The following is a 26,705-nucleotide window of genomic DNA, read 5'->3' on the forward strand; positions in this document are numbered from 1 at the left end:
TGAGATGGTGAATGTTATTTATTTTATCAATAAAATGTTGTCTTTGAGATGTGTATCTGTTATTTATTTGATCAAAAAGATGTTGTGTCTTTGAGATGGTGAATCTGTTATTTATTTGATCAGTCAAATGTTGTGTCTTTAAGATGTGTATCTTTTAGTCAAGTCTACATTTCTATACTGTTGTTCCGCGTTAACACACCTGTTCTATGTTAACATATCTGTTCTATGTTAACACACCTATTCTATGTTAGCACACCTGTCATATGTTAACACACCCGTTCTACGTTAACACACCTGTCAAATGTTAACACACCTGTTTGTTTCCATATTTCCAGGTACACAAGCTATGCCTGCACTATACCACAAGAATGTGAGCATTTCACATCCACTCAAGGTTCAACTCTAGCGGTCAAAACATCTCATACACCTGTAGCAGTTAGTGTGTGAAGATATTGTGTAGGAGTCAGTTTTTGGAGATATTGTGTAGGGGTCAGTGTTTGAAAATATTGCGCAGGAGTCAGTGTTTGGAGATATTGTGCTCTCACAATAGGCGTCTGACCAAAGCGGTATTTGTGACCACCTGGATATTATGTGATTACTTGAATACTTACGATCACGTTGCAATCATGCTCACGAATGCACAGCATGACCAAGTGGATGTAATATGATCACGTGGATATAGCGTGACCCCGGCCACCGTGACACCATGACCCCTAACCCTGGAACATTGCTGCACTTCCTCCTGTGTCTCACCTGCTGGCACCGGGCCGCCGCCCAGGTCTTTGACTTTGAATCAGCGTCGGACGAAAGATGGACGACGGTCAACCGGACGTTCTATCGTGCTGAAGCCGGAAGTCAGAGTCACGTGCCAGGCATTCCTAAATTAGACACCACCAACCGCTCATTGCCAGGTAAATTAGACACCACCAACCACTCATTGCCAGGTAAAACAAAACCACTTTTATATTTTGTTTCGTGAACCCATTTTACATGTTCTCAATTAAACTTTTCATTTGATCACATCAAGTTCTATATTTATAGTTGAATGGTTAAAACAAATCGATTTGCCAGTGAACGTAAACATAATGAAATTTAACGCTGTGAAATTAAAACATTTGAAAATAAATAAACATAATGAAATTGAACGCTATGAAATTAAAACATCTTAAATTAATTAAAATTCGTGAAATGAAAGACTATAAAATTAAACATCATAAAATAAATAAACATAATGAAATTAAACATCATGAAATAAATAAACATACTGAAATTTAACGCTATGAAATTAAATTAAAATAACTAAACTTATGAAATAAAAGACTATAAAATTAACCATCATAAAATAAATAAACATAATGAAATTAAACATCACAAAATAAATAAACATAATGAAATTAAACATTATAAAATAATTGAACATAGTGAAATTAAACATTATGAAATTAAACATCATAAACTAAACAAACATGATGAAATTAAATTAACTTTGTGAAGTTAAAACATCTTAAAATAATTAAACATCATGAGATTAAACACTATGAAATTAAGAAATCATAAAATAATTAAACACCTTGAACTTAATCATGAAATTTAACATTAAGAAATTAAACACCATGGAATTAAATATCAAAGCAAAATATTTTTCTAAACCCCCATAAAAAAACTTTCAAAAATTGAAATATTAGAACCCAATCCGACAAAACAAAACAAGATGAATTATATTTTTAGACAATGGAAAAATACATAACAAAAAAGAATAAAAGTTGTTTCCGTTAATCAAAATATGAACAAGATTTTTGGAATCAGATAACAATAAAAAAAAGGCAATCAATAATTATAACAATGCATCCACGCTTTCGTTTGAAATATGTATAAACTATTGATACTGCATCATTTCGCAGTCGTCAAAAAAAGGTGAAAGGGATTAATATTTTTATCGATTAGTCTTATTGATTTCACCTGATCAATCACCCCATCTCGTCGATACAACTTGATTCAAAAGATTTGTTTTGGACGGCGTATCCTTGGTTGAGTTTTGTGGGACTGGGGGTTTTCTGTACAGCAGACGCCACTGGCGTTACTATGGTGGGGCGGTCTGCCCCGGGCGGTACTCTTTCTTCTATATAAATGTATATTTAATGACAATCTACGAGATTGTGTGGTGACGCCCCTGGTCAGGAGACAAAAGATCGTGTTGTACATTATAGTCAGCCACCGTGCACCAGAGGAACTTGAGATATTATCTAAGGGAATTTTTTTTTTGTTTCGTTATTTCTGTTTCCATGTTTTGATGTTTTTAATGATAAGAAGCCGGCAAATTTTTGGCTTAAGAACAAAATTAACGAATTTTTTTTTCTTGTAGCTATAATTAAAAATATCTTTAAAATCCAGATTGGGTTTAAAAATATTATTGGATACAGAATAAAAAAAAGTTGTTGAGCGTCTGAGATAATTTTTGTTGGATTTTAATCACTTATTTACTTGATACGATTTTTGTTGGACATTTAAATACCAACATTTGAAGAGAAAAACGTACGACTAACCTTAGTCTTAGCCTATCTGATGCGGTAGGGTTGTGTTGATTAGTGGGATTAGGCTTTAATTTAGTCAATTTGTAAACGATAGGAGAGTTCAGTCCTTTGAGTCTTTAGGCGGGGGTTGTATACAGAGAGTAGCTACATGGGATAACTGACAGGGGGTAATTGACAGGGGGTAAATGACAGGGGGTAGCTGACAACTGACCGAGGGCATTACTGATTGGGGGAGATGTGTGCGAAATAACCGTGGTTAATAATCCTGCTCCCGGATACTTAAACAAAATCAGGAATCATAGGACAAACTATTAATAGACTACACGCATATATATATATATATATATATATATATATATATATATATATATATATATATATATATATATATATATATATATATATACATATATATATATATATATATATATATATATATATATATATATATATATATATATATATATATATATTTATATATATTTATATATATTTATATATATTTATATATATTTATATATATTTATATATATTTATATATATTTATATATATTTATATATATTTATAAATATAAATAAATTAATTAATTAATTAAAATACATATATATATATATATATATATATATATATATATATATATATATATATATATATATATATATATATATATATATATATATTATATATATTTATATATATTTATATATATTTATATATATTTATATATATTTATATATATTTATATATATTTATATATATTTATATATATTTATATATATTTATATATATTTATATATATATTTATATATATTTATAAATATAAATTAATTAATTAATTAATTAATTAATATATATATATATATATATATATATATATATATATATATATATATATATATATATATATATATATATATATCTTGCAGGTCACTATGGTCTGGCTCTGTACGAGCCACGCAAGGAACAGGTCTACCTGGTGAGTCAGTGTCTGGAGCCCACGGGACCCGACTGTCGTATAGAGTTCAAGGCCATGTTCAAGATCAGTGGCCAGGTCTCCGTGCTGACCATGCAACAGTGCAACTGCAAGAGAGACGTGCACCCCAGGACAATGTTCAAGGCCAGGGCGTCACCCACACACGCAGGGGAGGGGTGAGTATTGGACCTCCTGGGGGGGGGGGGATAATCAGTGGTGCCCAACTTTGGTGGGGAGATAATTAATGCTTTTAAAATTTGTTGGGGAGATAATTCAATTATCCCACATAGTTATCTTCAATACTCTATCTATCTATTATACTACTAAAAGTCAAGTTTGTTTACATGTTTGAATATTTATTTGTTTTTTGTTTGTTTTTTTGTTTGTTTGTTTATTTGGCTGATTGACTATCTCGCATGGTTGCACTCATCGTGGAGAGCTGTAAAATAGTATGTAGGTAGAGAATAATTTTTTAATGCAGACAGACTGTTAATCACAAATTTATTTAAAGACGTTAATTAATTTATTGATTTATTCATACGTAGAGTAACCCATTTTTTTTTAATGTTAAAACTTTGACTAAACTTTGTGGGAATAGTGACGTCACAGGTTTTTGTTTACTCTTTAGTACAATAAAATGGCGGCGTCTATCGAAGAAAATTGTGTTCCGATTCAAAAGTTTAACGCGTTCTAAATCTAATTTTCTGTCGGTCATAACTTTAACAATACGTCCGTTTGCTGTATTTATTACGTTCCAACACTTATATCAATTTTAAACTGTCTTTTTTCATTTAGTTTTACAATAAATTTCTCTAGATCTAAAGATCAGCTGTCGAAGGAAAGTTATGAATCTAGCCTAGATCTAGGTCACTAGACTCAATGTAAATTCTAGATCTAGACTTGATGTAAATTCTACATCTAGAATCTATTTCAGGCCTTAATACATCTAGAATCTATTTCAGGCCTTAATTATTTTATATAAATCTTTGTTTGGCTAATTTAAGATAAAATTTAATTTGAAAGTTACTACTACTAGACTTAGATCTAGATCTATGCGCGTAAATAAAGTTGCATAAGTATAGTATAAAAATTCACTTGTGACGCCACGAGTAAATAGCTATGTTGGTAGAGTAGCCGTCTCTCATGCAAGTGGCACGGGTTCTAGACCAATGTCAATGATATTTTTGTTTTCATTTTTTTTTTTAGATGTGAATGATAAAGTTGCCTATCTGAACTTGGCAGGATACAGGGCAGGTGAAGTAGAGTTCATCTGTTTCTTTGTCCTAAGCATATGAAAGGATAGTGTGGTCAGAGACATGCTCGGCTGGAATCATTTTTTAAACGATAAAAACATGTTGTCTGAGACTTGGCGGGACACTGGGCAGGTGAAGTAGAGTTGAGTAGGTCACATGTGACGTCAGTATAGGAAGGGATAGTCCGAAATCGGTGTTTTCGGTGTTTTTAAAAGATAAGAAACATATTTTTGAATGTGGGGTCTGTTTTTTGTGACGATAAGTGACACTGCAGTAGCATAGCGAGGAGGGGGGGGGGGCGGGAGGGGAGGAGGGGAGGTGGGGGGGGGCGGGGCGCCAAAATGGTTTGGAAAAATAAATTGAAAGGTTGAGGGGGGTTCAAATCGAAAGTTTGAGTGGGGGGGGGGGGGGTGCACATCAAAAGTTTGAGGGAGAGGGGGGTTGAAAATCGAAATCTTGGGGGGGGGGGGTTAAAATCGAAAAGTTTGTCCCCGGGCGCCGGGAAGGGTCGCTATGCCTCTGAGTGACAGACGTGATGTTTTTTGATGGATGACCCCCGAAACCCACAGTTATCCAACGGATGACGGGTATTCTAGTTCTATTTAAAGTTTTCTATCATCTAGTTCACCGCAGGTCTTATCTACACCACTTTCCCGGGAGTTTATTTCGGGAGTTTATTTCGGGAGTTTAGGCGGGAGTTTAGGTCGGGAATTTATGTCGGGAGTTTATGTTGGGAGTTTATGTCAGGAGTATGTCGGGAGTTTATGTCGGGAGTTTATGTCGGGAGTTTATGTCGGGAGTTTATGTCGGGAGTTTATGTAGGGAGTTTATGTCGGGAGTTTATGTCGGGAGTTTATGTCGGGAGCTTATGTCAGGAGTTTGTGTCGGGAGTTTATGTCGGGAGTTTATGTCGGGAGTTTATGTCGGGAGTTTATGTCGGGAGTTTATGTCGGGAGGTTATTTCGGGAGTTTATGTCGGGAGTTTATGTCGGGAGCTTATGTCGGGAGTTTATGTCGGGAGTTTATGTCGAGAGTTAGTGTCCAGCGAGTTGAATATAAGATCGGCCTACTTCCTTACATCGCCATTTAAGCCATTAATTCTTACGCGTGCATACAATCAGCAAAATACAAATCTTAATTGTCCGGATTTTTCTCGGCGGAAATGGCGTTTTTTCAACTCAGAATATTCCACTAAAGATATCTCCCGATCTGGACAGAGCTATCAACCCACCTTCCCCTCTCGAATAGATCCGCTGATGATTAGCGCCGACGCTGTATCCTCTGTTCTTGCAATGAATCGATGTTCTACTCGTGAGTTCTTACAGTGAGGCGATGTTCGGTTTGTAAGTTCGTACAATGAGGCAACATTCGACTCTTGAGTTCGTAAAGCGAGGCGGTATTCAACTCGTGACTTCTTACAGTGAGGCGATGTTCGAGAGTTCTTACAGTGAGGCGATGTTCGGTTTGTGAGTTAGTACAGTGAGGAGATGTTTGATTTGTGAGTTCGTACAATGAGGCGGTATTCGACTTGTGAGTTCATACAGTGAGGCGATGTTCGACTCGTGAGTTCTCACAACAAGGCTACATGGTGTAGTCACGAGTAATATTATGCAACCTGATTTCACCTGATCTATAGATCTGAGCACCAATATCGACAAGGGTGGGGGTAAAGAGGGGGAGGGGGGCTCGTTTAATCCACAAACTGGGGTTGGGACGGTGGGGAGGACGAAAGCAATTAAGGCACTAATTGAAAAAGAAAGAAACCCGACCATTAAGAAAGAAACCCCAACATTTGCAGTGGTGAAAAAATAATTCTCGTGGTGTACACGAGTTGTCCATTACGTGTTGGTGTACACACATTGGTCGGCTTTTGTTGTATGTCGCCCCACGTGACCCGAGGGTGTCAAGAAATGCTAATAGTCCCGGGGCGGGGAAAAAATTACTACTTTTTACCTTATTCATTTCAACGATTTTCCTCTCTCTTTTAAATGATTTCTATAGGGTATAAAGATTTTTTTGCAAACATTCTTAATTGTCCATTCTAGTTAGAATATTTTTTAAAAAATGTTACTTTAAAAAACAAAACAAAAATTGTTGACGATACATCAGTTACATAAAGGTAAAAATGTATGAAAACAAAATCTACATTTGAAGTGAGGAATTTGACCGTCTTAAACGTATCAGTTGACGTGTGAAATCCATTTGTGACAGGAAAAAGCTGAAAGCTTTTTTAAACCTATAATTGAAACAAAACAATTATTTTTTTAGTACACAGGATGGGTCCCTTTAAAATCCTAGAAGTTATTAAAAGTCATTTCCGATTTTTTGGGGGTATAGATCGAGATATGAATATTTCAGACATTTTCTTTCGTCAAATTATCTCCCTTTACAAAATATTCAAACCAACTCGCATTTTTCGTGTCTCGCTTGTCATAGAGAATAATGCATCAGGATGAAGCCCCTTTGTAACTTCACACGGGTATTTTTTACGTAAAAAAAAAAAGATGATAACTCATAAGCAAACATAAAAGAGCTTCATTCAGAAACTAAAAATAAAAAAAAGGGAAGTACCACTGGGGGGTCGTCAGGGACTTGAAATTTGTTGCCGTGTCTATAGAGCTTTTGTTGGTGATCACAAAAATCAGGGGCGGTAACTCTCAGTCTGTGGCCGTGTGGTTTCATCTAGTTTATGGATGACTTTTTTTTTTGGCTATACATTTCTTTAAAATAAAAATAAGTGTGGGCCAAAAGAGGATTGTTTGCTTTAAAGAGAAGGAAACACGTTAAGCGGATATACTTATCACGGTTTTATCTTGTTTTATTCGGCTTGTCTACCTTTTACACTGTACTACAACAAATCAGTGGGCTTTTTTTACTTTTTTTTTACATTTTGATATTTTCGAGGAGGGGGGGGGGGGAGTAGGTGAGGCGAACTAAATTTTCCGGTGGGGGCGGACAATGGTAAGTAGGGGCCTATATATTCTCTAAATAAATTCCATTCATTGGAAGGAGTGGGTGGGTGGGTGGGGGGGGGGGGGGTGAAGGTAGACTTTCATCGGGGGGGGGGGGAGGGGGGAATAAACTACAAGAAATTATGTTTAACAAACTGATAATATAGCACCTTTATACGATTCTATTTAATATTAAAGTGCCAGACCAATCTTCTTGAGTAAGACAATCAGAAACTGTACAAGAAGTTTATCATCTAGAGATCATCTCGCCAGTTCTCGCGAGAGAGTATTTTTGTTTGTCTTAGCTCCGTTGGTATTATGGGGCGGGGTTGATGACATTTGATTGGACAGGATCGACTTCCGGTGAGGAGTTTTGAGAGGCTGACGGTCTGAACTTTTGGTAAACATTGTTTACAGGAGAAATTAACGATCTCGCGAGATGGTAGGCTCGCGCGTGAAATCTCGAGAATATCACGAGACAAACAAATGCGCTAAGTGACGGGGGAGGGGGGGGTGGTGGTAGGGGAGGGGCTCGTCGTTCAGTTATCGACGATCAAATCGTGACGTGATCTCACAGCTGACATCAATGTCTGCTTCACAACACGAATTCCGTTGTTTAAGTCGGAGCTGCAAACCTATAATTGTTGCGATCTATACTTACTGTATACACTATTACATTTCTCAACACATTTTTAAATGCACCTTATTTCAACTACTCAAGCTAAAAAAAAACAACAGCTAAATTGTTGCTTTTTATTTTTTAAAAAATACAACGATTATCTACCCTGTTGCTCTTTGATTCTAATCATCTACCCTGTTTGTTTGTTTTTGTAAAAAAAAAAGCCAGGATTATCTACCCTGTTGCTCTTTATTTCAACAACTCGATTATCTACCCTGTGGTGTGTTTGTTTCCAAATATCTACCCTGCTTATCTTTGTATTTAAAAAAAACCTCGATTATCTATCCTGTTCCCATTTGTATCAACAGCCTAGTTATCCTCGCTGTTTCTTTTTTTTCAACAGTCCAATTATCTACCCTGTTACCCTTTGTTTCAACAATATAATTAGAGAAACGGAAAGTATGTTTCCGAGTGAAGACGGCCAGTACTTGGTCTGCGCGCCAATAATTCACATAATTTTCTAAAATTGTTCTGGCCACACCCGGAAGTAGACATCACCATGGTGATAGATTAGCCTTTCAGACAGTTCCGCGATTGGTGGATGTAAAAGTCTGGGACCTCTGAGTTAATTCTAGCCGGTGTACAGGGAACTAACTCTCAACGAAAGATTTTAAAATCTAAGATTAGTGACATTATTGTTTATTTTCTCTATAAGGAAATTTATTGAACTTTAACATAATTTTAAAATATTCAAGTCAAATATTTCCTCTTCGCTTTTCACCATTTCGCAATTTTTTTTTCTGGCCACTTCTTATTATGTATGCAACATATTGGCTAAGTTCCAGCTAAGCGTGTAATAACGGCGCCGTCAAGAGATAGGGTGCGTTCAACTAAACATAATTGTCGTGATCGGGTGGGAAAGCTGAAACGTCAAAAGGAATTTTCCGCCTGTTTTGCACGGGAGATGTAACTATGTATAAATCTTGCAGGTTTATGAAGGAGAAAATCGCGCAGTTTCTGGAATCATGGAATTTGATGCTTTCTCTAGTTTCAGCGTATCCGTTGGGCGATTGAATCGGTTTATTGTGTTTTCATGCAAATGACGGATATCTGTTTAAAGTGTTCTTCTAAAGATCAATAAAAATGTGGAGGATATACACGTTTTATGTAAAAATTGATAACATACATTAGGAGAGAGGAGTCACGAGCAATGTATTGCAGGGCTGCCTGATCTAGTAAATCTGATTGGTGTTCTACCCGTTGTGTTCACAGGATAGCGGGCAGATAGAGATCTACATTAACCTTTGACCCTGCCTAAAAATTGAGTTGATATGTGAACAGATACCCACATGCAAGGATCACAAGACATCGCAGATAGCATACGGTCAAAAGACAGTGTACTGAACATATTAGATTTATGAGATATTAAAATACCTAATATCCACTCTGCCACCCAACCCACCCCCAAACCTGCCACCCAACCTATCAACTAACTTACCACCCAACCTACCACCCAACATACTACCTAATCTGCCACCCAACCTACCACCCAACCTCCCACACAGCCTACCACACAACCCACCAACCAACCTATTAACCAACTTACCACCCAACCTACCACCCAACCTACCACCCAACCTCCCATCCATGTTGACAACTTTCATGCGTTACTTAAGGATTTGATTTGAAGCAGACATCAAATCGAACACAAACCTTGACATCGACCACATGAACATTTGCAGATCGTCCCTTGACAAATTATTGACTCGCTGGAGATAACGTGAACAAAAAAAACGTAAGAGAAAAGATCAAAATCAGACATCCTGAGGGGAACAGAATTATACACCCCCCCTACCCATATGAGGATATCTGATTACATATCAACTCAATATTTAGGCAGGGTTAAAAGGCTAATGTAGCGGCCTTACTCATGCACATCTATATGATGCTAATGTAGGTCGGTGGAATACTAGAGCTAGCAAATGTGGAACCTATTTCTCAGACAATGACGTGCCCCCCAATTTGTGACATGATGCTAACATACTCGAACCTAAACAAAGTCAACAAAAATGACATCACAAATCTAGGGTGGGCCTGGTAGGTGGGCTTCATTGGCTTCATGTGGAAAGTGGGGTTTTGACCTTGGGCTAGGTAAGGGGGGGGGGTGTTTATGGGGAGGTGGAGGGGGCGTTACAAATGTAGCAGCATATATAAGAGCAAACGTGAGTTTGAATTCTTGAAATCACTGGACACTGGCTAGCCGATAACTAACGAGGGAACAAGATGGACGATGCATCAGGCGGATGTAACATGTCCACAAAATGGCGCCAGATCCTTCAGCGATAAATCTTCATTCACCGATGTCTAGGCTGAGCAAACTTTTACCTCTTGGACAGGCTCTCGTGGGAGAGTAATAGAGAGTTTATTTCCCGCCATCATTACAGAAAACTTATCCTCATTTCCGACAACACATCCCAACTTATATATATATATATATATATATATATATATATATATATATATATATATATATATGAGTTATTTGAAAATTTGCATGTATCTATAGACACTTTTTTTTAATTTGCCTCTGTAATTTTGTCGAATAATTTACAGCGTCAGTTTGCCTTGCATGTTCGCTTTAGTATTACAGTTTTCATCATCGGCTTGTGAGGACTGATACAGATTTACAATAGTGATATTTCTTTCTTACATGTAGCATACTTTCATTCACTTAACGATGGTTTACTTATACATAGATCTAATACAAAACGTTTAATTACATTTTTAAAAAAAACAATTTCACTTCTAAATCTAGTTTAAACCAACTTTTACTGTTAGTTATGTGATGCACACGTTTGTTTTTTTTTAAATTGCAGAATCTTTGTGAATAAAGTTCCTTTTATGGTATATATTTTATTCATGCCTTCAGAAAAGATCAGTATGTATTAATTCCAAGTAACGCATGCTTAAGATCTTACTTTCTCTCTCAACATTCCATCATTCAGTGATCAAACGAGGGACGGTCCTAGAGTACAAACTGCTCAGCTGTGTTTCAGTTTAAAACGGTAGTTACCCCCCTTGTGAAGTAGCCGCCAATCCTTGCTGATCTCCCTTTACTGCTCACTCCACTGAAGAGTGCCTGATGTGTCTCTTCGCTTGACTGATTTCACTGGTCGACTGGTTTCTACGGCTGATTTCTTCGGTTGATTTATCTTGCTAATTTTGTTGAGTGTTTCTTAGTCTCGCTTCATGAAATGCATCTCAGTAATTAGGCCAGAGGAGAAAATCTTTAATTAGTACGTCATAGCGGGTCAAGTAACTATGGCTGTAATGGCTGCACTCTATGGGTTGGCTCAAGTAACATGGTTGGCTGCACTCTATGGGTTGGCCCAAGTAACATGGTTGGCTGCACTCTATGGGTTGGCCCAAGTAACATGGTTGGCTGCACTCTATGGGTTGGCCCAAGTAACATGGTTGGCTGCACTGTATGGGTTGGCCCAAGTAACATGGTTGGCTGCACTGTATGGGTTGGCTCAAGTAACATGGTTGGCAGCACGGAATGGGTTGGTCCAAGTAACGTGGTTGGCTGCACTGTGTGGGTTGGCCCAAGTAACATGGTTGGTTGCACTGTATGGGTTGGCCCAAGTAACATGGTTGGCTGCACTGTATGGGTTGGCTCAAGTAACACGGTTGGCTGCACGGAATGGGTTGGCCCAAGTAACACGGTTGGCAGCACGGAATGGGTTGGTCCAAGTAACGTGGTTGGCTGCACTGTATGGGTTGGCCCAAGTAACATGGTTGGTTGCACTGTATGGGTTGGCCAAAGTAACATGGTTGGCTGCACGAAATGGGTTGGCCCAAGTAACACGGTTGGCAGCACGGAATGGGTTGGTCCAAGTAACGTGGTTGGCTGCACTGTATGGGTTGGCCCAAGTAACATGGTTGGATGCACGAAATGGGTTGGTTTGTCTGAAATGGTTGGCCGTTGGATGGGTTGGCCCAAGTAACATGGTTGGCTGCATGAATGGGTTGGTTCGTTTGACATGGTTGGCCATACAAAACGGGTTGGTCCCAAGGGGCTCACGAGAGAAACCAGGCCTCTGGTTAATACCATCGATATCAAACCCACCCCTTCATTCACGTACATAGAGCAGATTAATTTGACATTAATTTTTAGTCACCTGGAACGTGTACCAGCACACCTGGCTATGGTAAAATACCTCGCCCCACCAGCCACATCATGTCAGTCCACCTATGGCGGCGTGGAGACTGACGGCGTACCACGACTGTCTAGACCGACGGCGTACCACGACCGTCTAGACTGACGGTGAACCACGACCCTCTAGACTGACGGCGAACCACGATCGTCTAGACTGGTGTTTGTTTACTTCACAGTTACCTAACTTGATGACATGTTTTTATTTGATTATTATCATCATCTACCTGTAAATATCAAATCTAGGTCAGTGTCACGACATCGGCTGGTAAATTATATACCACCGTTGTGTACGTCTAAATATGGGCATGTGCACCTTTGGGCTGAAGATCAAGTGGTTGTGGTGGTGGTTGGTGTGGTGGTGGTTAGTGTGGTGGTGAAAAAAAAACAATGGATACATTAAATATTACTACACATTACACACACACTCCCTCACACCTCCCCTCACATCCTCACTCATACTCTCACTCACCCCCACCAGACTAGACCGGCTTGTGTTAACTACCAATGCGATATTTCACAATGACGCAACATTTCCGGAAGTCGGGCTGCAGGAAGTGGAAATAATTCTCTATTTCATCATCAGAGTTTTGTGGTGACAGCTGCTTCAGCTGATCACATGATCTGGGCGTCAGCTTTAAATTGAAGATTTTGTTACACTACAACATACTCTAAGATGCGTTGGTATAACCACTGCTCTTACCGATAGCCCCACCCCCAGTCTCACCACTAGTCCCACCCCCAGTCTCACCACTAGCACCACCCCCAGTCTCACCACTAGCACCACCCCCAGTCTCACAACTAGTCCCACCCCCAGTCTCACAACTAGTCCCACCCCCAGTCTCACCACTAGCACCACCCCCAGTCTCACCACTAGCACCACCCCCAGTCTCACCACTAGCACCACCCCCAGTCTCACCACTAGTCCCACCCCCAGTCTCACCACTAGCACCACCCCCAGTCTCACCACTAGCACCACCCCCAGTCTCACCACTAGCACCACCCCCAGTCTCACCACTAGTCCCACCCCCAGTCTCACCACTAGCACCACCCCCAGTCTCACCACTAGCACCACCCCCAGTCTCACCACTAGCACCACCCCCAGTCTCACCACTAGTCCCACCCCCAGTCTCACCACTAGCACCACCCCCAGTCTCACCACTAGCACCACCCCCAGTCTCACCACTAGCACCACCCCCAGTCTCACCACTAGTCCCACCCCCAGTCTCACCACTAGCACCACCCCCAGTCTCACCACTAGTCCCACCCCCAGTCTTACCACTAGCCCCACCCCAGTCTCACCACTAGTCCCACCCCCAGTCTCACCACTAGCACCACCCCCAGTCTCACCACTAGTCCCACCCCCAGTCTCACCACTAGCACCACCCCCAGTCTCACCACTAGTCCCACCCCCAGTCTCACCACTAGCACCACCCCCAGTCTCACCACTAGTCCCACCCCCAGTCTTACCACTAGCCCCACCCCAGTCTCACCACTAGTCCCACCCCCAGTCTCACCACTAGCACCACCCCCAGTCTCACCACTAGCCCCACCCCCAGTCTCACCACTAGCACCACCCCCAGTCTCACCACTAGCCCCACCCCCAGCTAAATGAGGGGAGGGGTGAATAAGGAGAGGAGCCTTGTCTATTATGATCTAACGATTTGTCCTACCTAACGCAGAATATGCCAGCAGAAAGAAATAATAGCTGTAATCCAACAAAGGATTTCTCAAGTATTAATGTTCAAACTTTGAATCAAATATTGATAAAGTTTCTTGATAAATGTCAGTCAACATAGGACTGAGCCAGTGGCGATGTTAATTTGTGAATAGATTATTGATAGTTGTGTCCCTGTTTTAAGTTTTTCACATTGTCTCCCTTGTCTTGACGCATCTATGCATTTCCACTTAGATGCCACGCGATTAGTCTGTTACTGTCAGTGGAAAAGTAGGTCTTTGTCATTCTAATTAGGGCTAATTAGAATTGAAACTTTATAATGTAGGCCTGGTATTATGATGTTAGACGTCCAAGAAACGCCTACGCACACCTAGATAAATTGTTATCACTTGTCGTGTTCTGGTCTTACAAACATTTTAGAAAAAAAAGAATAGTTACACTTGGTCTATGACAAGTTTGTTACTGGACGCGACAAGTTTGTTAATGGACGTGACAAGTTTGTTACTGGACGTAGTACCAGAAAATTTACCATGCCATAGTTTTGTGCTAATCAGAGACATGCAGCACGTTAAGGCAAACAGTTGAAATTATTTTTTTGCTAGCATTTTCCTGTAAAAGGTAAATCCCTATTTAAGTTCTCAAACAAAGGGAAGTAATGAGCGGGGGCCCAGCTTCAGACAATTTACGGGCATAAAGACGCCCTAGTTAACAGGACACAAGACATGCCGATTTGATGTCACACAAAGCGAGGAAATTAACATTTTTATTCAAGTCATTTCAGATGTAAACTAATTTCCCAAGAACTGCAACAAAGGCCAAGTCGCCTGTGAAGCTTTGTGTAGTCTATAAAGAGAAATTAATGTCTCTTATACTTTATATTGACGTGTGGTGTGGTAAAAAAATAGGTAAACGGAAAAAAAGTCACAGGAAAAAAAAACACAGAAAAAAAGTCACAGTTTTTGCTAGGAAAAAAAGTCACAGAAAAAAAGTCACAGTGGAAAAATTTTATCGGAAAAAAAGTCACAGAAATAAAGTCACAGAAAAAAAGTCACAAAAATCTTTTTAGAAATATTTTTATTAATTTGTTAAGAATTGTAAAACTTTGTGTGTTTATTGTTGTGGGTTGTATTTTTTGATAGCATAAATTATTTATAGACGTTAAAAGCATTATGATTTATAACAATTGTAAGTAAAAATACTCTAAGATAATTAACACAACAATCTCAACTTTTGTTACATATTTAGTTAAATACGCGGTAGAAATGTTAATTATAAAAGAAATTTAGGCACATTTTGCCGTAGGCTATTCTCTGGTCGGCCTCTCCTCGGTAGTCATTGTCCGAACATATTTTGTGTTGTTGACGTTATGCGTCAATGACAGCCTTTGAACCTTGTCGGCTTTCTTTTTTGATCCTAAGTTTTGTTATGTAATGAGCGTGATAAATGTGGGCAGTAAAGGTGGTTGAACTAAATATAGCTATTGTTGCCATGAGTTGAAGGCAGCAAGTCAGATGAACTTACCATTTCACGGTAATTTAATATTGGTATTAAAAAAAAACACGATGAAAAACGTGGACTTTGGGGCATTCTATTAAATGCTACTAATCTTAAGTTTAAAATAATTACAATCTACATACTTCATAATAACTATTTTCAGGTGAATTATAAAAATTCCTATGTGTATACAGCCTACACACATTACATTACATTTAATTAATCCTAAGTTAATTTGCACTCTCTCAATATTTAATACATAAAAGTATTAACAAATATCATGCAAATATATATTTGTGACTTTTTTTCCTGTGACTTTTTTTCCTGTGACTTTTTTTCCTGTGACTTTTTTTCTGTGTTTTTTTTCCTGTGTTTTTTTTTCCTGTGACTTTTTTTCCTACAATCAAAAAATACTGGCGTTTGAACTCAAAGATGGGATTTTATAAATCGTAATGGACGATCTAATTTGTTATATTGACATAATACTTAGCTTTCAACGTCGTTATTTCTTACACGTTTTTATATTTGAAAAATTAAGAGTTACTTCCCATACTTGAGGGTCGCACGTAAACTTTCCTTGGGTGGGGGCGAACAATGGATTTAATATACATTTTGTTATAAATTATGTTTTTTCTCTGGGGGTGGGGGACTGTGGACTCATTACGGATCGGGTGTAGGAGGAGTAGGCACAAAGAGATACATAAATGAAACTCTGTTCTATAAAAATCATGCATCTTTTAATTCTAAATGATTCATTGTGTGGGCTAATATATAAAAGACCATGTGCGCACTTGTCTCTCTATCTCTCTCTCTCTCCCTATCTCTTTCTCTCTCTCTCTCTCTCTCTCTCTCTCTCTCCCTCTCTGTCCGCAGGCAATGAGATCAGTATGTTAAGCAATATACGGAGAACTTTAAGATACGGACTTGTGTTGAAAGTTATATGTTGGATGATTTTAATGTATAAACTAATGTATAAACTACATTCTATTTAAACAAAGAAAATACAATTAATGGAATATTCGAATGCAGAAACACATTTTTAATATGCAACCGGAAAAATATTTATGGTTGTGACAAGAACGAAAAAAAACACCAATGACGTCATACGTCACCTGTTTAAACCACGGAAAATAAACAACAATAATGGCGTCATCTTCCAATTTTATGTAACTGGGGTAGGCCTAACTACCAGTTACAAATGATAACGAACGAGAAGCCGAGACACAGTGTTGGTCTGATGCAACCGATAACAGGTGGCTTATTGGGTCGGGCTGATAACAACCTCAAAGCCGGCGCGTGCTATTTTGGGAAACGGTATTCAGACGGCCTGTCGGCTTTGATGGATAGGACGCAGATGTTATTTTACGGTCTGTACGTTTGAACTACGCAACTGGTGATCGGAGATCGAGTACAAGTATCGATTACGGAGGGATACAAGTACGGAGACGAGTACGGATACAAGGCATAAATAGGAGGGCACGGCAGGACTCGTTCTCTCTCTCTCTTCCCGTTTCAGCGAGCTCTCTTCCATCTTCATCGCTCGCTTAGATCAGTCAGTCTGTGTGACTATGTCAAGTCGGTTATAGAACGGGTTAGCCGTATTGTGTTAAGGAGGATTATAGACATGTGGATTCAGTTATATAAAGCCTAGTGAAGGACTGTTAGGGGTCAGTTGATTCAGACTATTATTGAGAAGCATTCCTGTTGATTTATTGTGTTATTATGAAGCATTTCTTGATTCATGTAATAAAGGATCAATAGCGAACCTGCATCTTGAGTATCTATACTGTGGTCAATGTTGTCTAGAATGAGTGGTTAAACTCGTTAACACGTGGCACTACAGGCAATTAGGTCTCATTACATGTGGCGTTGCGAGCATGGTAACTGTTGGCTCGTTACAATTGGCGTTGTCGGCAGGATAAATGTTCGCTCGTCACAATTGGCGCTGCGAGCAGGGTCACATTTGGCGCTGCGAGTAGCCTAGGTCACATTTGGCGTCGTCGGACAGGATGAATTCAACTAGACTTGCCGTTTAAGGCACCTATAGTCAACCTTGTGCATAACTGTGTTTAGTGTGTGTGTGAATTCGGACATTCAGGAACTGTGAAAATTGAGGAACGAGGAAAAATTTTTCATACACACACGGTAAGAAAGAACTCTTTTTTTTTAGTACTTAAGGAAGAAAATGTCTACTCTGGACGAGAAGCAGACCCATATAGTGGTCCTACCCAGAGAGTCCCATATTAACAAATTTTACGGGGACGGAGATCCAACTTTAACCAACAGGTTCAGTGAAGAGGTCAAAGCGGCCTGGGCCTCGAGACATATGTCACCAGAGGAAAGATTAAGACTGCTGATGGGCAGTATAGGTGAAACGGTTAGGGCAGAGGTTAAGTGCCACGATAGGACCGTCCAATCAGATCCAGATAAGGTGCTGGATCTGATTATGGAGACCTTTGGGGAGCGACGGTCGGGAGTGCAACTGCTATCGGGATTCGTGGGCTTAAAGCAGAGAATGGCGGAGAGTGTGATGGAGTACTCACACAGGATGAACAGGGCCTTTGATTTGGTAAAGGGCAAATCACCGGACATTGATGTACGCCTACTGAGGGACCATTTCATCGAGGGGCTAGCAACCCCGATCTTAAGGAGAGAGTTGAAAGAGGAGGTCCACAGAGACCAGCAGTTGACCTTCCTTCAGGTCAGGAACTCAGCGATCCGCAGGTCCGAGGATGAGGACCAATCGAACTGTTCGGTGGACAAAGTCTCTGTGCCTGAACAGAGACAATCCCCACCCACAGGGGCCGACACGATGGAGACCATGATGGCTCAACTGTTGGCCCACCTAGAGAAGGTTGACCAACGCTTGAAGTGGTTGGAAAGCAGGTCAACAGCTGAGAATCAGGAAAAGAACGGTACAAAACAGGGACGGGTTGGACGGCCGCGTCCTGCCAAGCCATCACTCCAATGGACGGCAGACGGTCGACCAATTTGTTTGTCTTGTTCACAACCCGGACATATGGCACGGTACTGCCAGGGAAACGGTCGTCCTCTGTAAGGCAGGGCCAGGCTACAGAGGGGCGAGGTTATGGCCCAAGAAGCAAAATGATGGGAGTCTGTCCCGAAATGGTGATTACGATTGGGGACATCGCGGTGAAGGCAATTGTGGATACAGGCTCCCAGGTGACGACAATTACGGAAAATTTTTACACCAAATGGATGAAAGGAAAAGACCATAGGTTGAGGTCTGACACAGGCATGCGCCTAACGGCAGCTAATGGACTAACCATTCCATACTGTGGTTATTTTCTGGCGGATGTCGTGGTGGCAGGACATAGGTTGAAGCAGGTTGGGGTGTTCGTTACGAAACACAACCTAGAGACAAATGTGTCAAATATACCTTGCCTGTTGGGCATGAATATTCTTGGCCAGTTGCCAGAATTTCTTACAAATATTGTCGGATCGACCACACCAGGTCGGGGATCCAAGTTGGCCAGGTTTGCCAAGACCAGAGGAAGGATATCAGTCCCGGCAAACACGGTCAAGGCAATCACATTAAAAATTGGTGATAGAAGCGTGAATGGTGATGTGATGATAGAACCATGTGGCGCCGCACTGAGGGCAGGCGTCGTGTTACTGCGGACATACACATCAGCGGAAAACGGACTAGTTCAAGGGTTGGTAGCAAATGTTTTGGATGAAGAAATTTTTATACCGCCTAACACTCTGGTAGGAGTACCACAGAACGTCGAGGTACAACGGTCGGCACAGTGCATCGAACTGATCAATACCAGTAGTAATGAAGTAACAATTAGGTCGGTCAATGTGACGGCCGAGGTGAAGAAAGAAGATGGCCGATCATATACATTCCCGGAAACTGAGGACCCAAAACTAAATGAATTGCTGAAGAAATACAGTGATATATTTGCCTCGTATGAGGGTGATTTGGGGTACACGGAAGTAATAAAACACCAGATACCCTTACTACAAGACAAGCCGGTGGCGCAACCTTATCGAAGATTGCCACCAAGTCACTACTCTGCGGTGAAAGCACACCTGAACGATCTACTAAAAAAGGGAATTATTACAACCAGTACGAGCCCATATGCGGCACCGATTGTAGTGGTAAAAAAGAAGTCAGGGGAGATAAGACTGTGTTGTGATTACCGGAAATTGAACAATATCACAAGAAGGGATGCATTCCCCTTGCCTCGTATTGATGAATGTCTTGATGCGTTGGGGGGAGCAAGATTTTTTTCTACCTTGGATTTGGCCAGTGGCTACCACCAAGTGGCCATGCACCCCAACGATCAACATAAAACTGCATTTATTTCTCCACTGGGACTGTACGAGTGGACCCGTATGCCGTTTGGTCTAACTAATGCACCTGCTACATTCCAGCGAGTAATGCAGAGTGCTATGAGTGACTTTCTATTTCAAATAATGTTGGTGTATTTGGATGATATACTAGTTTATTCAAAACTTGGGAGGACCATCTAGAAAGATTAGAACAAGTGTTTCTCCGTCTTAGGGAGATAGGAGTAAAGCTGAACCCAGACAAATGCTGCTTCGGTCTGAAATCGGTACATTTTTTGGGTTACGTGATTTCGTCGGATGGCATCGCCACTGACCCAGATAAAATTGCAGCTGTTAAAGAATGGAAACAACCAACAACTACGGTAGAGGTCAGGTCATTCTTGGGCTTTGCTTCCTATTATAGAAAATTTGTGCCGGGTTTTGCAAAAATTGCCGCACCATTGCATGACTTGGTAAACAAAATGACAAAGAAACACAGTAAGGAGAAAAAGAAAGGTAAAACACACCTGATAGGTGAATTATGGACTGATGAATGCCTGAACTCGTTTAAACTCTTGAAAAAGGCCTTGACAGAGGCACCGATATTGGGATACGCGGACTTTGACAAACCATTTCGGTTAGAAATTGACGCCAGCTCGAAAGGTCTGGGAGCTGTGCTATCACAACAACAAAAGCAAGGTTTCAGGGTTATTGCTTATGCAAGTCGAGCTCTGAAGGAATCAGAGAAGAACATGACAAATTACAGCGCCATGAAACTAGAACTTTTGACATTAAAATGGGCTGTGACGGAAAAATTCAGGGACTATTTTTTAGGTGCTAAATGTGTGGTATACACTGACAATAACCCCTTGAGTCACCTAAAGACAGCAAAGTTGGGATCCATCGAACAGCGATGGGCAGCAGAATTGGCACTCTTTGACCTAGAGATAAAGTATCGCCCGGGGCGGTCCAATGGCAATGCGGACGCCTTATCAAGGAATCCTTACGAGAGACCGGGTGATGAGGAAGAAACACTGACAGGAATATGTGAGGTCAGAGCGTCAACAGATATCCTTCATGGGGTACAAGTGATGCAAAACGGGCAGACCGGGGTGGAGCACATATCCACGGAACCCGAACATATGGACAGTAGTGATTTTAATTGCCTTAATCACCAAAAGATAAGAGATGCCCAGAGAACGGATAGTGGCTTACAACCGCTATTGAAATACGTCCAGGAACAAAAATTCCCAGGAAGAAGGGAAAGAGAACAATTTGGTCGAGAAACAAAGAAAATACTGAGTCAGTGGAACCGTCTCAGTATAAAGGATGGTGTTCTCATGCGGAGAATTCATGACCAAATTGATGGCACAATACACCAGGTGGTGGTGCCGGGACAATTACGAGGAGAAGTGCTAAGGTTGGCACATGACAGGGCAGGACACCAGGGTCAGGACAGAACCCACAAAATATTACGACGGAGGTGTTACTGGCCCAATATGGAAATGGAGGTCAAACGCCATTGTGAGGCTTGTGTGAGGTGTCAGCATGCGAAAATGCCAGTTGTCAAAATGAGACAGCCATCAGGACACCTACTGGCGACAAAACCACTAGAGATTGTGGCTATGGACTTTACGTCGTTGGAGCAATCATCGGATGGGACGGAACATGTGTTGGTAATGACTGATGTATTCACCAAATGGACGGTGGCGGTGCCCACGCGAGATCAGACTGCCAAAACAGTGGCAAATGTCTTAATAGAACATTGGTTCATCAGATATGGCATACCAAGACAATTACACTCTGACCAAGGAAGGGCTTTCGAGTCAGAAGTAATTAACCAACTGTGCAGCCACTACGGGATCAACAAATCTAGAACAACCACATTTAATCCGAAAGGAAACGGACAGTGTGAACGGTTCAACCGCAGCATGCATGATTTGCTGCGTACGCTAGAACCTGAACAGAAAAAACGTTGGCCTGATTTTCTCCCAGAGTTGGTATATCTATACAACTGCACACCACATGCCACAACCGGCTTTTCGCCATACATGTTGCTGTTCGGACGAGAGGCTCGACTCCCTCTTGATTTGTTCCTAGGAAAAAGGGAGAGTATGACTGGCTCATACACCGCACTGGAATATGTGAATGAACATATGAGAAGAATTAGAGAAATGTACAGGGTAGTACAGGAAAGACTAGAACATGAATCTCGGCGAAGGGAACCGCCGATACAGACGAAGGACCCGCCACTCAAACTGAATGACAGGGTATTACTGCGTAGCCACCCGTTAGGCAGAAACAAAATCCACGATCTCTGGGGACAGGAGATATGGCAAGTCGTGGAGATGCCTAAAGTAGCAGGTGGCCCCTTTAAGATAAGACCCATCGATCACACCAAACCGGATCGGTGGGCGAATATTGCTCAATTAAAGAAATATTGGAATAGGCAAGAAGAGCAGTTACACACAAGGAAATCCAAGACAATTAGGGAACCGGAAGTTATAACGGAAATTCACATACCCATTCCGGAACCATATCACCATCAACAGAACAACAGCGATACGCAAGGGGAGGATACCGGCAACAATGAGGATCCCGGTCCCTCCAGAAGCAGAGAGACGGTAGACCATCAGATAAGTGGTCCGCGGAGAAGTTTAAGGAACAGAAGGAATACGAAATTTTTTGTCAGCAACCATCAATTCTTTCATGGTCGCGCTGGTATGAAAACAGACTGTTCAAAGAGCTATAGAAGTGAACTGGTGAAGGCACCAAATGGAAAGGGTGGATGTGAATTCTAGAACTGTTTTGTGTCTCAGGAAGATGATGTAGACACAGTTGATATGTGAAATAGGTAGAACTGTCAATCGTATACGAATGGAACGTCGTGGACAGTGAGTGGAACAATAGATTTTTTTTACGACTGTGCGATTGACTTTGGAGGAGTGCACCTGCCAGGCGTTGTTTGTGGTTGAAAACACACAAAAAAAGCAGGGGTGGATGTAACTGGGGTAGGCCTAACTACCAGTTACAAATGATAACGAACGAGAAGCCGAGACACAGTGTTGGTCTGATGCAACCGATAACAGGTGGCTTATTGGGTCGGGCTGATAACAACCTCAAAGCCGGCGCGTGCTATTTTGGGAAACGGTATTCAGACGGCCTGTCGGCTTTGATGGATAGGACGCAGATGTTATTTTACGGTCTGTACGTTTGAACTACGCAACTGGTGATCGGAGATCGAGTACAAGTATCGATTACGGAGGGATACAAGTACGGAGACGAGTACGGATACAAGGCATAAATAGGAGGGCACGGCAGGACTCGTTCTCTCTCTCTCTTCCCGTTTCAGCGAGCTCTCTTCCATCTTCATCGCTCGCTTAGATCAGTCAGTCTGTGTGACTATGTCAAGTCGGTTATAGAACGGGTTAGCCGTATTGTGTTAAGGAGGATTATAGACATGTGGATTCAGTTATATAAAGCCTAGTGAAGGACTGTTAGGGGTCAGTTGATTCAGACTATTATTGAGAAGCATTCCTGTTGATTTATTGTGTTATTATGAAGCATTTCTTGATTCATGTAATAAAGGATCAATAGCGAACCTGCATCTTGAGTATCTATACTGTGGTCAATGTTGTCTAGAATGAGTGGTTAAACTCGTTAACACGTGGCACTACAGGCAATTAGGTCTCATTACATGTGGCGTTGCGAGCATGGTAACTGTTGGCTCGTTACATTTAGAATACGAAGAAATGAATTATTTCATTCACATTATTTTGATCTATAGATCTACTTATCAAGACGTACGCTATGAAATGTAGGTATGAAATGTAGTAAAGAACATTGCGTTTTGACCAATAACTATTTTATAAATTATTTTTTCCAAACAAGTATAACAATAAAAATATATAGGCCTGTAATTTACGTGAAACTGGTACCCATGGCTAGTATATTTATATATGTAATACAACCGCATCACTCATACATTTTTTTAACATCAACTTTTTGTTTGTGTAGCCATTTTTAACATCAACTTTCTGTTTGTGTTTATCAGATGGCTCCCATTCAACATAACACTGGGCAGACATGCCGTCAGTTTTGAAATCACCATAGCAACCATCTTGCTGGATCGGAACGAGTTTCTAGCGATAGACGACATTGAGCTCATTGGCTGTGACCCCGGTAAGTAAGCGCTGGCATTTCTGCCGGCTACATTTCTGCCGGCTACATTTATACAGGCTACATTTATGCCAGCTACATTACTGCCGGCTAAATTACTGCAGTCTACATTTCTGCTGGCTACATTACTGCCGGCTAAATTTTGCCGGCTGCATTTATGCCGGCTACACTTAAACCAGCTAATTTCTTTTTTTTAAACCAGCCAACCAACCAACCAACCAACCCAACCAACCCACCCACCCACCTACCCACCTACCCACCCACCCACCAACCCACCCACCTACCCACCCACCCACCCACCCACCAACCAACCCACCAACCAACCAACCAACCAACCAACCAACCAACCAACCAACCAACCAACCAACCAACCAACCAACCAACCAACCAACCCACCTACCAACCAACCAACCAACCAACCAACCAACCAACCAACCAACCAACCAACCAACCCACCAACCAACCAACCAACCAACCAACCAACCAACCAACCAACCAACCAACCCACCAACCAACCAACCAACCAACCAACCAACCAACCAACCCACCAACCAACCAACCAACCAACCAACCAACCAACCAACCAACCAACCAACCAACCAACCCACCCACCAACCAACCAACCAACCCACCAACCAACCAACCAACCAACCAACCCAACCAACCCACCCACCTACCCACCTACCCACCTACCCACCTACCCACCTACCTACCTACCCACCTACCCACCCACCCACCCAACCAACCCACCCACCTACCCACCTACCCACCTACCCACCTACCCACCTACCCACCTACCTACCTACCCACCTACCCACCCACCCACCCACCAACCAACCCACCCACCAACCAACCTACCCACCAACCAGCCAACCAACCAACCAACCATATTACCCTTATCACTCTGACATAATACAATATGCTAGACCATTCACAGATAGAATCAGCTATTCATCTAGAATATTCGAATATTGTATAAAATAAGGATAATAGTGTTGACATTGCGTTCACCTTACACCGTTCTATCATACGCCATATTGAATGTTTGCCTGTACCTAGAACAACAGACTAAGCAGGCCTACATGTAAACATAACCAATGTATGCATAGCATTCTAATATTCGTAACGTAAACTTACAAATGTACACCATAAACCTACAAATGTACACTATAAACCTACACATGTACGTCATAAACAAACGTACATCATAAACCAACACATGTACACCACAAACCTACAAATGTACACCATAAACAAATGTACACCATAAATGTACACATGTACACCATAAACCTACAAATGTACACCATAAACCTACAAATGTACACCACAAACCTACAAATGTACACCATAAACAAATGTACACCATAAATGTACACATGTACACCATAAACCTACAAATGTACACCATAAACATACACATGTACACCATAAACCTACAAATGTACAAGATAAACCTACAAATATACACCATAAACCTACAAATGTACAAGATAAACCTACAAATGTACACCATAAACCTACAAATGTACACCATAAACCTACAAATGTACGCCATAAACCTACAAATATACACCATAAACCTACACATGTACACCATAAACCTACAAATGTACACCATAAACCTACAAATGTACACCATAAACCTACACATGTACACCATAAACCTACAAATGTACGCCATAAACCTACAAATATACACCATAAACCTACACATGTACACCATAAACCTACAAATGTACACCATAAACCTACACATGTACACCATAAACCTACACATGTACACTATCTCAGTACACATTTCTTGTTGCTTGTTTCAGTGCCCAAGCCACCGCCCAACTGCCCCAGTGAGTCGCCATTTTATTGTGCCGGCAGCGGCGAGTGCCGGTCACGTGACCAGCTGTGTGACCGGAACCAGGACTGTATGTGTGGGGAGGATGAGGCGGAGGATCTGTGTGGTGAGTGTTGACATGTGGGTGTGTGGGTGTGTGTGGGGGAGGATGAAACGGAGGATCTGTGTGGTGAGTGTTTTACCTGCTGACATATGTGTGTATGTGTGGAGTGGAGCCTGTGTGGTGTTTTACCTGCTGACATATGTGTGTATGTGTGGAGTGGAGCATCTGTATGGTGAGTGTTTTATCTGCTGATGTATGTGTGTGTGTGTTGGGATTGGGGTGGGGTGGGAGTGGGGGGGGGATGAATGATTTGTGTTGTGAGTTTATTAATTCATTTTATGTTTCCCAAATATTTTAATTGACGATGATTCTTACAGCGGCAAAAAAAATGAAAATATTGCTAATAAATTATCAATTGGTCATTCTTTTCTATTTCAACTTTCTATGGATACTTCAACTCAGAAAGTCTAAAACAAAATTCTTAAACAAAAAGTCGAACACAAAAAGTCGCACCCAAAAAGTCGCACCCTAAAAGTCGCACCCAAAAAGTCGCACCCTAAAAGTCGCACCCAAAAAGTCGCGCCCAAAAAGTCGCACCCAAAAAGTCGCACCCTAAAAG

The 26,705-nt window shown here is 41.0% G+C and overlaps 1 protein-coding gene across 1 annotated transcript; it reads left to right on the forward strand.

The window, feature by feature from the left end:
• Positions 1-604: 604 nt before the first annotated feature.
• LOC131951404 (uncharacterized) lies at positions 605-26,149 on the forward strand (the record flags this gene model as incomplete). Its single annotated transcript, XM_059313807.1, has 4 exons — positions 605-911; positions 3,459-3,681; positions 24,067-24,194; positions 26,012-26,149. Coding segments are annotated over exons 1-4 (694 nt in total), but the record flags the coding sequence as incomplete, so codon positions are not given.
• Positions 26,150-26,705: the final 556 nt, after the last annotated feature.

The sequence above is a fragment of the Physella acuta genome, unplaced genomic scaffold (assembly GCF_028476545.2).
Source record: "Physella acuta isolate Inbredline_101_S28 unplaced genomic scaffold, ASM2847654v3 ptg000811l, whole genome shotgun sequence".
Taxonomy (NCBI): Eukaryota; Metazoa; Mollusca; class Gastropoda; family Physidae; genus Physella; species Physella acuta.